Consider the following 15,589-nt stretch of genomic DNA (forward strand, 5'->3'; position numbering starts at 1 on the left):
CTTTTTACTGGATGAAGCGCCTCTTATGCCTACCGAAAATCACAGAAATTTTACTTTTTACTTTTACTGCAAATACTTAAGTACATTAAATATCAGAAAATTACTTTTGATACTTAAGTACAGTATATATCAGATACTTTAAGACTTTTACTTGAGTAATATTCTAAAAGGTAACTTTCACTTCTACCAAAGTCTTTTTCTAGTACGATACTTGTACTTTTACTCAAGTATTGCTTTCTAATACTTTATACAGCACTGATGGTATTGTATGGTATGGTAAGGTATTGTATAGTAATATATAGGTAGGTATTGTATGTTGGTAAATGAAGGTACTTACTGTACTTGTAATTGTATACAATGCAATCAAAATTAGTGTTTCAACATTGTATGTAAGTGTAATGACTTGAATATTAAAATGTATATGTATATCTTGCATACAGGAATGTATTTATTGCCCACAGTATAAAAGAGACATATTGACATCACATTTTCCACTCATTCTGATGTTTTTGTAGTGAACATTATCTGAGGCTTTTGATCTGCATGAGTTTATGCATTGTGCTGCAGCCATGTGATTGGCTGATTGGATCATTTTTACATCCAGGAATGCTCCTTTTAAAGCCTCATTCTGGCTGAATGTTTCATATAGTTCTGAGCGAAACACAATGTCCTGCACACCCACCTGTTAGGATATCATTCTGCTGTATATTTTTACAGTTACTAGCAAAATGAACTCTAATTACCATTATGGATGAAGGAACAACAGAGTTGAAAATAGATATATTCCACACATCCATGTGGACTGCACTGCTTTGTGAAAATAAATGTTCCAAAAAAAGCTGAAAACATATCAGAAAAGTATCTTAGGGGGAGGGAGAAATAAAAATGAGCGAATGTTATGACTGAATATGCGTCTGTAGGCTTGTGCGATATGTAACATATGGTTGCATGTGTTTTCAAAACGTCCTGACAGAAAACGGAGAATAAAAGAGCTGCTTTTCTTTTCGGCTTTCTCCCGGGTGTCTAAACATCATCTAGTCGTGACTTTAATATGTCAACGGAATATGAAGTGTATACGTGTCGTGCCAATACAAACACTGAGCTGTAATGCTAAATCTCGAGGGACATCTTTACACAGCGCTGCTTACAAAAGTGTATTTGTGATTTGTCTTCGGAGTGTTCTGAGGACTTAACTCCTGTACTTTCATACTCAATCTAGACAATACAGAACAATAATAAATAGCATTCCAAAAACACTCATCTTGATGGCTTGCGATCTTGCCAAATCTGTGGGTTTTTGGATTTTCTTTTTTTTTTTCTTTGTGGCCTGAACTACAAGAGCTGTTTACATTCTTCAGTTTGTCTTTTAACTCGCCATTTGGGGGAATGTGCTGTAATAAATTTAGTCAGCGTCGTCTCTGATATTATCATGAAGCAGTAAGCAGTGAGGGAGAGCAGAACTTTGCCCTGTGTAGGAATCTGAAGGTGACCGAATGAGAAGGTGGAAATAGGATCACACTCGATAAACGTCTTTCAGTAAGAAACATCTGACATGGAAATACTTCATTGTTTTTGGAAGCAAGACCACCAAGCAGGAAGATAGTTAAAAAAAATGCTTTCAGGTCAGTAGTTTAATGGCTGAGTTGTGGATGAGAGTAGAAGTGGTGTAACTAAATCATCTACGACTGGTTCATCATATTGCACTAAACTAAGAGTAGTCTAGGAAACTTAAATCGTTCTATAAACATATGCACCAATCTTTATCAACTTGATTTCATTTGTTATTTCACCTTTACATAAACAATTTAGTAAAATGAATCTGTATTTTAAATTGTTTAAATTCTAAGTTGAACTTGTTTATCATCTCCACAACCTTTAATCAGGTATTATAATTATTTATGTATGGGTGAGTCCACAATTTGGAAGCCATTGTAATTCTTAGAAATGATTATTTTTAAATTATTTTCCAGCATTGAATCCCGGAAAGCATACATTTATCTCCCTGTATTAATCCATCACATGCAACAGTCCCAGGAAATCAAATCAAATCAAAATGATTTGAGAATGAATTAAGACATTTTAACGCTTGAAATGTGTAAAAATGTTGAGATTGGTTTAATAATCTTATAACTGGTTTATTTTAAGCTTTTAATAAGGACATTTTAGATACATTTGACAATATTCAAGATAATTGTCACTTTTTTTAGAGTCTTTTATGACAGGAGCTTCAAGGATTTGAGAACTTCATTTTCTTCTTCTCATGATCTTCAGGAATTTTGGATAATGCAACTTCCTGATGAACGTGTGACTTGTGGAATATTCCTCTATTTCATAAGTATGTATTCAGGTAACAGTGTTGAGTGAATGGTTTTTTATTTATAACGTACACTTTCATTAACCTAAAATAGATGACTCATGGAAAACAATGCATGTATTTGTTTGTGTATTTGTAAATGCAGTATCAGTGAAACACAAATGGTGCTTAAGTCATGCAATTTCCTTTACACTTCTAGCTGTTCTATAATTATCTATAAGTAGCTCCAGGAGGAACAGAAAGCAATTCATTTCATTCAAGCGCCTTTATTTAGACACTCAACTCTTTCCATTAACATGGGTGTGAAAATGTGCAAGTGTGAAAAGGCAGACAACGGATCTGCTATAAGGTGAGGAAGTTTCTCACTGATACTCTCACTCTCTGTATCTCTCGTCACTGTCTCCTTTTCACAGCAACGCCTGTGGTGAGTGAGTGTGTGTGGAGTGTGACTTCGGTAGGAGAAACGCTGAAGGAAATGATCAATCACTGGGCGTAAGCTGTAAACAGGCGAATGACACGTGGCAATATAAAATGGAAAATTCAAATAAACAAGAGCAAGCCTGTTTAGAGGCAGGAGCGTTACAATAGCCCTGCAACGGGGCATCTAAGTAATCATTAAGAGCCATAACTCAGCGCCAGAGAACTTTAAATAAACAGTATACTTCTACAGGCATATACACTCGGCCCGAATTTACTTTACCCAAGTCACTGAGAAACTGGAGGGTAAAGGCCATGGACCAACTTAGAACAGTTGGTATCTCACCATCGAGGAATCCTTTAGCGGTGCTGTGTAGTGTTGTGTAGTGGTAAGACAGCTGATCTTACACACAGCATACTCTAGGAATGAATTATGCACTTTTGTACCTCGGCTTGGGGGTTCGATTCTCAACTTCACCCTGTGGGTAGAGATTTCATGTTCTCCCTGTGCTTCAAGTGTTTCCTCTGGGTAAATCAATTTCCAGTCCAAAGACATGTTTGTAGGTTGATTGGCATGTCTAATTTGTCCATAGTGTGTGAGTGTGTGCGATATTGCCTAGTGTGTGTGATTCCTAGTGACCCTATGCACTATACGTACTACAGACAACGGAAGTGGAATCAGATCTGGTAAAAATGTAAGATTTAAGAATAAAATATAAAATAATGTATAACACTACATCCATATCCATAATAAATATCACCATAATCCAGGCCTTTATGTGGGTTTGTCTATGTAAATCTATGTATTTCTTTTTCCATTTAATACGCATTAGTTAACAGCAGTAGTGAGTCTCTTGAGAAAGTGACTCATATCCATTCAGCTCATAGCTGTGGTCATCATTTCCAAACACTGTGGTTGGGTTACACTTTGTCAAATTGTCGGTGTCTTTCCTAACGCCATGTACGCACTGAGCTGGCATTATTTCACAGGATGTCATGCTGCTTTCTGGCAACATTACATACAAAAACTGAGTCATATCAGAAACTAAACAAAGAAAGAAAGAAAGAACATTTAATATTAAGGTGTTTTTCTGAAATATAAAATAAATAAAAAAAATCACATCTGTTGCAAATGATTTGTCAATACATTGTACATTAGATTAGAGAGTTTGTATTTTTATTCTATCCATATAGTGACAGGCCTGATATCCAACAACGATGAGATGGCCTACCTACAGGAGACTAAAAACCTGGAGAGATGGTGCCAGCAGAACAATCTTCTCCTGAACGTCAGCAAGACTAAGAAGTTGATAGTGGACTTCAGCATGAAGCAGGAGCGGTCATACCAACCGCTAACCATCAACGGGACCCCAGTGGAGAGAGTGTTCACATCACACAGGACCTGTCTTGGTCCTGTCACATCAACACCCTGGTGAAGAAGGCCCGGCAGTGTCTGTACAACCTGAGACGCTTAAGGGACTTCAAACTACCCTCTCAGGTGCTAAAGACTTTCTACACCTGCACCATTGAGAGCGTCCTGATGGGTAGCATCACTTCCTGGTTCGGGAACAGCACCATGCAGGACAGGCGAGCCCTCCAGAGGGTGGTGCGATCAGCTGAACCTACCATCCACACCGAGCTCTCCTGCAGGACATCTACAGCACGTGGTGCCGGACCAGGGACAAGAAGATTTTAAAGGACCTCAGCCATCCCAACAATGGACTCTTTTCTTTTTTGCGTTCAGAGAAATGCTTCTGATCCTTGAAAGCAAGCACAGAGAGAATGCGGAGAAGCTTCTTCCTGCAGGCCATTCGGAGTTTAAACCAGGAAACACCCAGGATCTGGATCTAGTACTGGACCTCTCCCTCCATCTTCACTTTTTTCTGCACAATTTTTTTGCACTACGACACTTTAACTCTGGACTATCACTTTAACTCTGGACTTGCACAGCACAGTGCCACTTTATACACACCATACTGCACATGGACAATAAATCCATACGCATTAATGTATATACATATATTTTTCACATATATTTTCATATTTTATATAGTTTTTATATAGTTTATACTTTATTTATCTACCTCCTTTGGTTTTATTTTTATCTCTAGTTCCATTCCTTTTTATGCTTGAATATCGGACAGACATAAAAAGCATTTCACTGTATGTCGTACTCTGTATGTATGTGTATGTGACAAACAAAATTTGATTTGATTTGAAATGATACATCAACAGCACTCTCTTAGGTCTTGTTGTGACATTATAGAAGTCATAGATAGTAGTGAACATGCTCGACAACACCTAGTGCACAACTATGTACAGCTATTAGTACACTATGCATTATCCGATACGTATAGTTATAAGTCTTTCACTGAGCCTTGCCCAGTACAAGCTGAGATTGCTGTTATAGATTCAGTATTCATTTCGGAAACCTTAAACTGGGACGGTTCCAGGAACATTTTCTGTGCTGACCTCATGGGCAAATTCCTTCCTTTAATTGAGCTCTAATTGAGGCTGATTACATGGCAGTAAGGGGGAGGTCAGGAAGTAAAAACATCAGGCTCATTGTTTCAAGTCCTCTTGATGGGTTAGGTAATACCGACATCAGTTACTCTCATCTATCACAGGTAAGGTGTCATGGCGAGTCGAAACCTGGCGGGACTGAAACTGGAGTCCACTTAAAGGTCTTCCAGAATTGAACCTCAGCATTCCCGGTGCTCCTTGACAAGAGGGTTGAGAGTTTCCTCACTTTGATATATTTCAGGATGCTTTACTTATTGGTTTTGGTGGCATTGATTTATGTACTTCCGTTTATTTCTAGAATATTTTTCACTTCAAAGGAGTTTTTCACTGTATTAATGTTCTTTTCATCATGTCTGATGTAAGGAATGAGGGCCTGAATAAAACCCTCTAGGTTAAATGTTTGCGTGTTTATGCGATGCACTAATGCTGAAAGTTTCGTACCGGTTGTCCGTACAGACACCGCAGACGCATTACTGGCCTCCGACTTAATCGAAAGAAATGAAATTGATTAAAATGTTAGTGATTGCCAAGATTGTTCATGTACTGTAAGTGCCAGCATCTTGTAAAACATTTCCTTACTGCCAGTTGGCACAAGCTGGCTATTCGTTCATAACAGGACTGGTGCTCGTTTAGAATCAAATAAAGTTCCTACAATGTTTTCTGCATTGACATAACGCTGAGGGAATTTGAAACATGGCTTGGTTCATTGTTACATATTCATTTCTAAAGGTTAATTGGTAAGATCGTGGTATCTCTGGTATCTTGAACTCCATGCTGTGACATTAAGATCTTAATCGCCTTTCCATGTTGTGCGTGTGCGCCACCGACTCTGACTGTTACTTCATGTCTTATATTTCAGACATAACTAGCCCAGGTGGAGCGCTGACCTCACCTTTGTAAACTATTAGTTTTTATATGTATTCATTCTTAGGCCTGCTGGTAAAATTCATTCTCTGCATTTATACTGATTAACAGGGCATTTACTGGAGTATTTTTCTAAATGTTATATGATGGCTGATGGAAAAAAAAGCTGAGCTTCATCCCTACAATCTATAATGCAGTATTTCCTTCAAGTTACATACTGAAAGAGAAACAGGGAAATCGATTTAAGAATCAAGAGGATTATAATTAGTGAAATGGATTTTAGTGTGAGTTAAATCTGTAAAGGCTTCCAATGGATCAGCAAATGTGTAAAGCAAATCTGTTATTCATGTCATATTGAGGGTCCCTAGACAGCCATTACTAACCCAATATCCTGTTTGAGAGTAAGCCCCCGCTCCAGCATGTTGGTCTTGGCCATTCACCAAAGCGTGAAAGTATGAAAATTGTCCAGTCATGGCCTGTAGCGCTCGAAAACCACCAATGTTCTGTGGCCTTGCACATGTGTTTCAAAGAGGCCTGTTAAGATAGCAGGCCACAACACTCGCAAATATTTGCCATGCTACATTTTTCGTCGGCCCAAGCAGCCATGCCAGGGTGCAGATAAACAGCCCTGACTTCCTCCAGGCATTTTATCAGCCGTTTCTTTTCTTTCCTTTTTTTAATCCAAACGTGTTGAGCCCCTGTGGGGGACGGCTAGGCCTGAAATAGCCCTGACATGTTGCAGCGCGGACGTGAACACAAAAGCCATGACGGCAGCTCTCACTCAGCAGGGGCCTGCGACGGGTCCAATATGTCCTCCGCTGAGAGAGACTTCCAGCCACACATTCTGACATCACAGCAAATAGTTCAACAAAAACAATGGCCAGAGTTCCCGTCTTTTTGTTCCTTTTTGAGCAGAAATCGAACACTTCTATTAGAGTTTAATTTACATCCTAATACATTTATACAGCAATTTTTATATCCAATACACAAGTCTAATAGCTAGGAGTTAGACATTACTTCACAAAATATTCTACACTCATTTAGAGTAACATAGGAAGAATTAAAATTGAGAGTTTGCTGTTTAAATAATAGTAATTGAAAAGATAATAACAGCATAAAGATATATGCAGATTTTAACAGGAACTGTTAAATAAATCATGTTCTTGATTACACGTGCCCTATGAAATTAGGTGATTTGACTTCAGCTTGGGTTAATTATACATGGCAAAAGTGTGTGTGTGTATGTGTGTGTTATTTATGCCTTGATTAAAGGTGAAAGTGTAAAGCAATGCCATTTAAACAGTGTACTAATGTACAAAACAATCGCTAGAGATTGTGTTCAATCAGTAAAATCATATTCATTTAATAGAATAAAAAGGTTAGTTCTTGCTTGAAGTGGGTGTTATGCTCACCAATATCAGCAATCACACTTGAACACTATGCTTCTCTGGTATAACATAACTTCTTCTTCATTAGTAGAGAGATCATAAAAGTAGAAAGTTTTATAAATGGGAAATGTGAATAGGATCAAATTCTTCCAAATTGCTAAATAACTGCATAAATGCATACACATCCAAGACTTGTATTCTTCAGCTATATAATTACTGTTGCTTTAGCTCCCTCCGTTGATTGTAGCTGGTAAATGGTCCTGGTCCTATTCCTACTGTTGTTCATGTGCAGTTTCTCCATTTTTCTCATTAAGTGGACGAGGCAGGTTATGTTCGGAATCAGATTTATTCAGCCACTTGCTTTAAAGCATCTGAGGGACTCATTCATACCATCGGACATCAGATTCCACAATGGTACTGTCTCTAGTATCTTCTACTCCACTCCCATAGCATTTGGCAGATGCCCTTATCCAGAAAGACTATCTATCTATCTATCTATCTATCTATCTATCTATCTATCTATCTATCTATCTATCTATCTATCTATCTATCTATCTATCTATCTATCTATCTATCTATCTATCTATCTATCTATCTATCATTTCCCCTACAGAAGATAAATAAAAGTACATCTCATCATCATTCCTGAAGCACAAATTGCTTAAAGGATAAATACCACACTGCATCGAATAACGAAACGACTTACAACTGTACACGGACAAAACAAATCTGGATTTAATTACTGTACAGCAACAGATGAATATGTATGTCGACATCTCATGATGTCAAGATGAAAACAAATATTATTATAATATTAGTGTGTCATGTATGCCAGTGGGTGCCTTTAATTTGTATTCAAAATATATTAGCCACATTCACGATCATACACAGTGCAGTGAAACGCTTTTTACGTATTATAAACATAGTCAAATGGAGTAAAAATAGACAGGAACAGAACAGGAAAAAAATGGCATTAAAACAAAAATCATATGGAATTTCAAAGAAAAATAATTAGCTGTACACAACAGTGGGAAAAAACATGCAGCATTTGAATACAACACAATGACTGATAATATGTATATTGTTCAAATCTAGTAAACGTGGTTGGATAATTCCTCAATGTCTTCAGTAAGTAATCTGGTGCAATTATATTTTGCACTGAGGTGGCACGGTGTTGTCTCCTCACAGCTTCATAACTCATAACCGGTTCAATATCATGGGCTCTGGCTACTGTCTGTGTATTCTGAGGAGTTCTGTGAACTTTCCTCATGTCTGTGTGGGTTACCAAACATATTCCCCAGTTTCCTCGCACCTCCCAAAAACATGCAGGTGGACTGTGTGTGTGTGTGTGTGTGTGTGTGTGTGTGTGTGTGTGTGTGTGTGTGTGTGTGTGTGTGTGTGTGTGTGTGTGTGTGTGTGTGTGTGTGACCCCAGAATTTTCCAATCAATATTCCCAGCTCCACGTCAACCTTGACCAGCCAGGAGAAACACTTACTGAAGATGAGTGAATGGAAATTCAATTAGTACAAAGGTTTGTCAAAATGAGACATTGTGAAGTCTACAGTGTAAACACCACCAGCTATAACATTAAAACCACCTGCCTAATATTGTTTAGGTCTCCACTGTGCCACAAACACAGCTCTGACCTGTCAAGGCATGTACTACACAAGATCTCTGAAGGTGTACTGTGGCATCTGGCTTTAAGATGATCTTTTAGGGTCTTGTGAGGTGTGAAGTGTGTCCTCGGGGGACCTGACTTATTTGTCCATCACATCCCACAGATGCTCGGTCTGATTGAGATATTAGAAATATGGAGGCCAAGTCAACACCTAGAACTCGTTGTCATGTTCCTCAAACCATTCCTGAACTATTTTTGCAGTTTTAGAAATGCTTTGATCTAGTCATCTAGACATCACGATCCGACAGTTGTCTATTCTTTCCTGCTTCCAACACATCAACTTTGAGGACCGACTGTTTACATGCTGCCTAATACATACGTGTATATCACACTCTTTGACAGGTGCCATTTTTAACAATAACAATATTTTATCCAATATTATTTACTTCACCTGCCATTGGGTTTGGCTTATCAGTGACCATTCCATTGTATTAGATTAGAAATGTCCTAAAATAATCAGTTTCTATTACATTGCAAAATAACAACCCAAAACTCTACAAGAAGTCACAATAAAAGCCTGCAAATCATCACACCACACAATGAAGATGATTCGAGGACATCCGGCCTCTTGCCTAGAGTGGAGCATTTCCGTTAATTTAAATGCTAATACACTATTGTTTCTTGTCATTTCCATTGAAGGTATGGAGCGTTGCAGTACAATAGAACAGAGGAGCAGATGTTTGGAGTGAGAGTAGAGTTCAGGGCTACAGCTGCCGACAAAAAAAAAAACAGAAGCGAGGTAGAACATGATGTTTGTAAAGCTGTGATCGAGCCCTGAGGAGCTGTCATATAGTAGGAAATGCATATAATGTTTTATGGAGGAACAAAATAACAAACACAATATCTTTCACCCTGCAGACTGCAATGCAGCAAGCAAGATCATCTTAATGACTGCTTTTGTTCTGTCATGTTATCTTCAAAGACTTCTCGGTTTGACTCTTATTCGTGGTGCTATCTGAGCTGGAACAAAAAAACAACAACAAAGAAACAGAAAGCATTTTGCGTTAGGCAACTGGGAATTTGATTTGTAAGCCAATTAAATGAACATGACACGTTTTCTTCTGCTGAATGTCTTATAAATGTTGCTCAGTGAAATGAAACGTGCTTTACATCGGCTTGAAGTTCTGCTGACAAGCGGGAAGTCAGAAAGTGAGGTAAAATCAGGAAGAAAATTAATGCAAATGTAAATTTTGTCTGTAACTTTATCAAAGTGCTGAGAAAAATGCTGTATGCACTTAGTGCCATCCACTGCCAGAACATAGCTACTACAGATGACATTGGCACTTTGTGTATTTATGTGTGTGTGAGGTTTTCACCAGTTTCTTCAAACCTCTCAAAACCATGCCACTGAGCATATATAACTATCAGGCCTGGTTTGAAGATGGATTGACCACCAAATTGTTCTCATATGAGTGTCTATGATTGCTACTGTCTGATTTGTCTTGAATTGACACTGCATTTGGATAGTTTTTTTTCTTTTGAAACATGCAGCTATTATTTACAGTTGGGGTTAGGTTTAGGTGTAACGTATCATTAATTTCCTGAATTAATAATTGTATCTGAAGGCTGTGAATCTGCCAAGCTGGCACTGCTGGAGCCACTGAGCAAGGCATTTAACCCTCAGTTGTATAGAAAAAAGTACTTCACAGGGACAATAAGACAAATGTTGATGTGTGAATGAATGCGTTTGAATGGGCTGGCAGGTCAACCAGAGAGCACAGGTCTTCACTATTAATCAGGATCATATTCCAGCATAACAATGACCAAGGTAAAGTACATTAATAAAGGTGCAGTATTTGATTTATTTATTTATTTTATTTCTTGCTTGTATAAACAACCTGAAGGTCCCTGGAGGATTACGGTGGATGGTGGTTAGGCTTCAATACTCTCACTACAGCAGCCTAGGATTGATTGCTAGCAGTGTAACTGACCCCAGCCTCTGGGGTTGTACAAGACAGTACACTCCTAGCGCTAATCCCAAGCCCGAATAAACTGGGCAGTGGAGGGTTGGGTTGTCAAATGAAATCTGCAGATTATTGACCCACTCTGGCAGCTGCAAGAATAACCTGCATAAATAAACTGGACGATATGTAGAATGCTCATTTTTGCTTGGATGAGACTGCTGTCAGTCACTGTATACAAATTATATAATCCATCTAAGATCCTGATGGTGTAGCCTCGTGAACATGGGCAGGAACTTGAATGTGGAACCCTACACCTGGTACATGCTGTAAAAATGCACTTAAAAAACCCTTCACAGTGGCTCTTGTGCTCCTTACATAATTCTTCCCACTGTACACCAATCAGTGAGTAATAAAGCCAAAAGACCACGAGATGGCTGAATAATTGCAGACAATAAAAAGGCTGGATTATTATTCAGGAACAAAAAAAGACTGTAAAACGGTAGAATAAATTGAATCTAATCAAAAGCCACAGACAAGTCATTCTTCACATTCTTTTAAAAGGTCCGGAGCTTCAGGCAATTTCATGTAGAGTTATAATTTTATTTTTATTGCAGCTGGATGTTTCTGGATGCTTAATCGACAACTGCAGTGCCAAATAAGAAAAGCATATTAACTTATACTTATAACAAAATTACTTCCTTATCTGTATGTCAGGGGCCCAATTTCTTAAAAGGCCTGTTTATTCAGCTTGCACACTGATGGAATAAACACAACGAATGGACACTTCAGCTGAGGAATGATGGTTTGTATAAAATATATGCGACCCTTTGCACCCCCTGTGGTTTCTGAATGCAAAAAAAATATTTTTAGGGTACATTTTTTTTAATGCCATTTAACTACAAATAAAAAAAATGCCATCCATACTTTTTCTGTAGTGCTTATCCTACAAAGGGACCTCAGGGCATGAGGAAACCAACCCATCACTGGGCATAATGGTAAATATACACACATTCAAACATTCCTTCAAAAACGGACAATTTGGAAATGCCATTCGGCTTACATCACATACCATTAGAGTGGGAATAAAGCCAAAATACCCAGAGGGAACCCCCAAAGCATGGGGAGAACATACTGTATAAACACCGCTGACAAAGGAGGGTTTCAGAGAAACCCCCAACCCCAGAGGTGCAAAGCAAACATGTTAAACTCTGACACCATGCCCACATGTTTTGCCTGACTATCTTGACTTTGCGTCTGAAGAAGTTGGAGTATTATATTTGGCAGAAATATCTGCATACTATACATACATGGTATACTATATAAACACAATAGAAAAGACTAAAGAGTTTCACTGAGTAGCAATTATAAAGGCAAAGAGCAGGACTAGAGTTGATCAGAAAACATGCATATCTTATTGAGAAAGTGAAAGGCAGACCTTTAAACTAATATTTACACTTTTATTTTTTACCTTTGCACTTATTTCTTAATAATTAGCTATTATTTAATCTTACTATTAATGCCACATATGCTGCTTGGCTGATGTTGGCTGATAATGTATGAGGCAACATCAATTCAATTTTATTTGAATAGCACTTTTAACAATGGCCAGAGCAGATTTACAGAACATAAGAAATATAATACAAAAAATGTAACATTATTCAAAGATTAATATTATACAAAAGTTCAAGATTAATATTAGACTTGTGTTTGGTTTTTTCCCTAATGAGCAAGTCTGAGGTGACTGTGGTGAAGAAAAACTCCCTGAGATGGAAGAGGAAGAAACCTTGAGAGGAACCAGACTAAAAAGTGAACCTCATCCTCATTTGGGTGGCACTGAAGGGTGTGATTATAAACTGTTATAAACACCGGAAAGTGATATTATGAATAATGTCCTTTCTACAGTCTGACAATTGTGTATTGATGAGTTTGTCCTCAGAAACCACATGGAGTTAGCATCTCCTCTTAGAATGTCTGAACACTTCATGAAGCAGAGTCTACTAGATGCCTCAGGATCCTCCCAGGGTTGGCGTCATCTCATTGAAGGGCCGAAATCTTCATGATATTAGAGCTGGATACTAGAACTAGAGACAAAACTAGAGCTGGTACATGATATACTGTATATTAGGATTATGATTTAGTTTTTTGAAAGCGGTTTAAACTTTAAGGTAGATACACTTCATCAGATCTGCTCAGGAATCAAATTTGGGACAGAGCCAGAGTTTTTAAACTCTGATCCGAGTTAAAATGTGACAAGAAGGTCAGTGAGTGAGCCCAGAGAGCAACACAGAGAGTAACTAAGTGATGTGTGCATCCACCTGTGAGAAGAATGAGCAGAAAGACTGGAGTGTCCCTGAGCAACAGGCTCATTAATGCAAACACTGGGTTACTATGGAGCCAAAAGGGGGCACAATGAGTTTGCATGGACTTCACACTATAATCACTGATCAGTGCAACAGCAAACATGGACGAGTCACCAGCTGCAGAGAAAAGATTCGAGTTTATAGAGGAATATGTGCTAAAAACACTAAAACTAAAAAAGGACCGCTGGCACAAATGCCTGGCTGTAGAGGAACACAAACAAGTCATCCAGGACTTCTTGGATAAACCAGACCACACGACGCTTGTTGTGTATCAGAATGTCACAGGACAACTTGTACCTACTAATGAATTTACAGGCACTTCGAAGACTAAAGCTGTTTATTTCTTTAAACACAGCCAAACTGCCGTGTCCTCTGACACGATAAAGGCGGACTTGATATACGGAGACATGTCCTTCTCGCCCCTGGAGCAGTTATCAGCCTTCGCAGAAGAGGTGAGGAAAGTTTTGAAGTGCGTACGTAGCGTCGCTGATACGCTTTGTACGTAATGTACGTAAGGTTAGGTGTGCTTCGTAGGGTATAAAAAAAGCATGATTTCACATGCTGTGCAGTGCACTTTGTATCCTGTCGTGTGGGATTGGGATTTAGCCATGTCGTATTAACGTTGTTGGAGCGACTTGCCTCTGAGAGAGAGTTTATTAAAATGTATGGCAACTTATGATCTGGTCATTTACTTTAAAGACACTTTGTTTGTTTCATATTTGTAATGTGTTATTTAATTAGTGCAACCTAATTAGTCCGGACTAGCTGATTACGGTTAAGACAAATAAAATAAAGTGTAATAAACAAACTAAAATTAAATTAAATTAAATACAATTTTGCTTAATATTTCTTTCTTTCTTTTTTTTATTTTTGCTGAATAATATTTCATTCATCTCTTGCAAGTTTCATTTCAGCTGAGATATTTGCAGGGCTCTCAAGTTTTGAAGACAGGCAAGCGTGACATTTTTCATTGGTTGTTGCGTTAAATCTTACCCAGATAGTGCTATTTTCTGATTGGCTATTGTGTAGAGGTTTTTTGATTGGCTGATAAGTGTCATTCCTGCCCGGTTCCATAGAGACAGCGGTGCGGACAGATACATTTTGGGCGCTCCGGCATATTAAATATTTGATAAATAGTCAAATATTTGTGAGAAAAGACCGAAATGAGTGACTGTCACTCTTAATGCGTGACACTTGACAGCCCAATATTTGATTAACAATCGTAATAGTAATTTAATAATGTCTAACATAATCTGTAGGTTTTGAACCTTGTTTATGAGGATGAGAATAAGCAGGTGAAATCAAACCGTAATCACGTGGTACGTTGTGTGACGTCAGTATTGTTTTAGTACAAATGCAAAGTATATTTTTGAGGTATTGTATAAGGTATGCAATTTACACTGGGGCGATAAAGCACTAATGATTATGTTTAAAAGAAGAAAAAAACACACTACTTTGTGTATTGGTATTAATATTTACTGCTTGAATCAATTAAATTGAATTTCCTATCTCTGTGAATGAGTTAAAGTTCTTTCGCTGCATATTTTTGTCTATTTTCACCTTTGTTTATCTATTAAGGTTGTGGTTCCAGTGTTGCTCAACAACGACAACCACTACCAGTGGCCTCAGGTCATGTCTCAGGACCTCATGCGTCATGTCCATGCTCTGAAATCCAGTGTGTTTGTGATGTCTGGACATATCAAAGGCAAAACTCTCCTTCCTCTTCCTGCAGGATCAGGGAGAATTGAACAAGCAGCGTTTGAAAGAGAAATGAGGTGCAAACTAAAGTATTTTTCTAAATATTCCAGAATTGCCACAGTTTTGACCTAACAGCTCAGTGTAGTATCATTGTGAAGTTTTTAATTAGTTTCCTTATGGTCATTCCTGCAGTGCATTGTTAATGGTTCACCTGTGGCCACTGACATTTCTTTATACACACCTTAGTGCAACATGACAGCAAGAAGCATCAAATATGACAGATCTTGGCTCAGCGAGAAACTCCCTTGAGGGCTAGCTGTGTACAATCATCAAGAAACAATCTTTCTTTTTGTTTTGCTCAGTGACTTCAGTATGGCTTGTACTGTTTGCACGGAAACTTTAAGAATGTCTGCTCAATTGAAGATGTCGTATCACGTAACGGC

At 38.1% G+C, this 15,589-nt stretch overlaps 1 protein-coding gene across 1 annotated transcript in view; it reads left to right on the forward strand.

Annotated features, from left to right (window-relative positions):
• Positions 1-13,449: 13,449 nt before the first annotated feature.
• The window catches only part of dnah9 (dynein, axonemal, heavy chain 9), a 92,113-nt gene continuing 89,973 nt past the window's right edge, over positions 13,450-15,589 (forward strand). Inside the window, exons 1-2 of the mRNA XM_027177708.2 lie at positions 13,450-13,900; positions 15,027-15,223. Of these exons, the coding sequence (XP_027033509.2) occupies positions 13,550-13,900; positions 15,027-15,223 (548 nt within the window). The 5' untranslated portion in view covers positions 13,450-13,549. The remainder of the gene's footprint in view (positions 13,901-15,026; positions 15,224-15,589) is intronic.

Source organism: Tachysurus fulvidraco, chromosome 8 (assembly GCF_022655615.1).
Source record: "Tachysurus fulvidraco isolate hzauxx_2018 chromosome 8, HZAU_PFXX_2.0, whole genome shotgun sequence".
Taxonomy (NCBI): domain Eukaryota; kingdom Metazoa; phylum Chordata; class Actinopteri; order Siluriformes; family Bagridae; genus Tachysurus; species Tachysurus fulvidraco.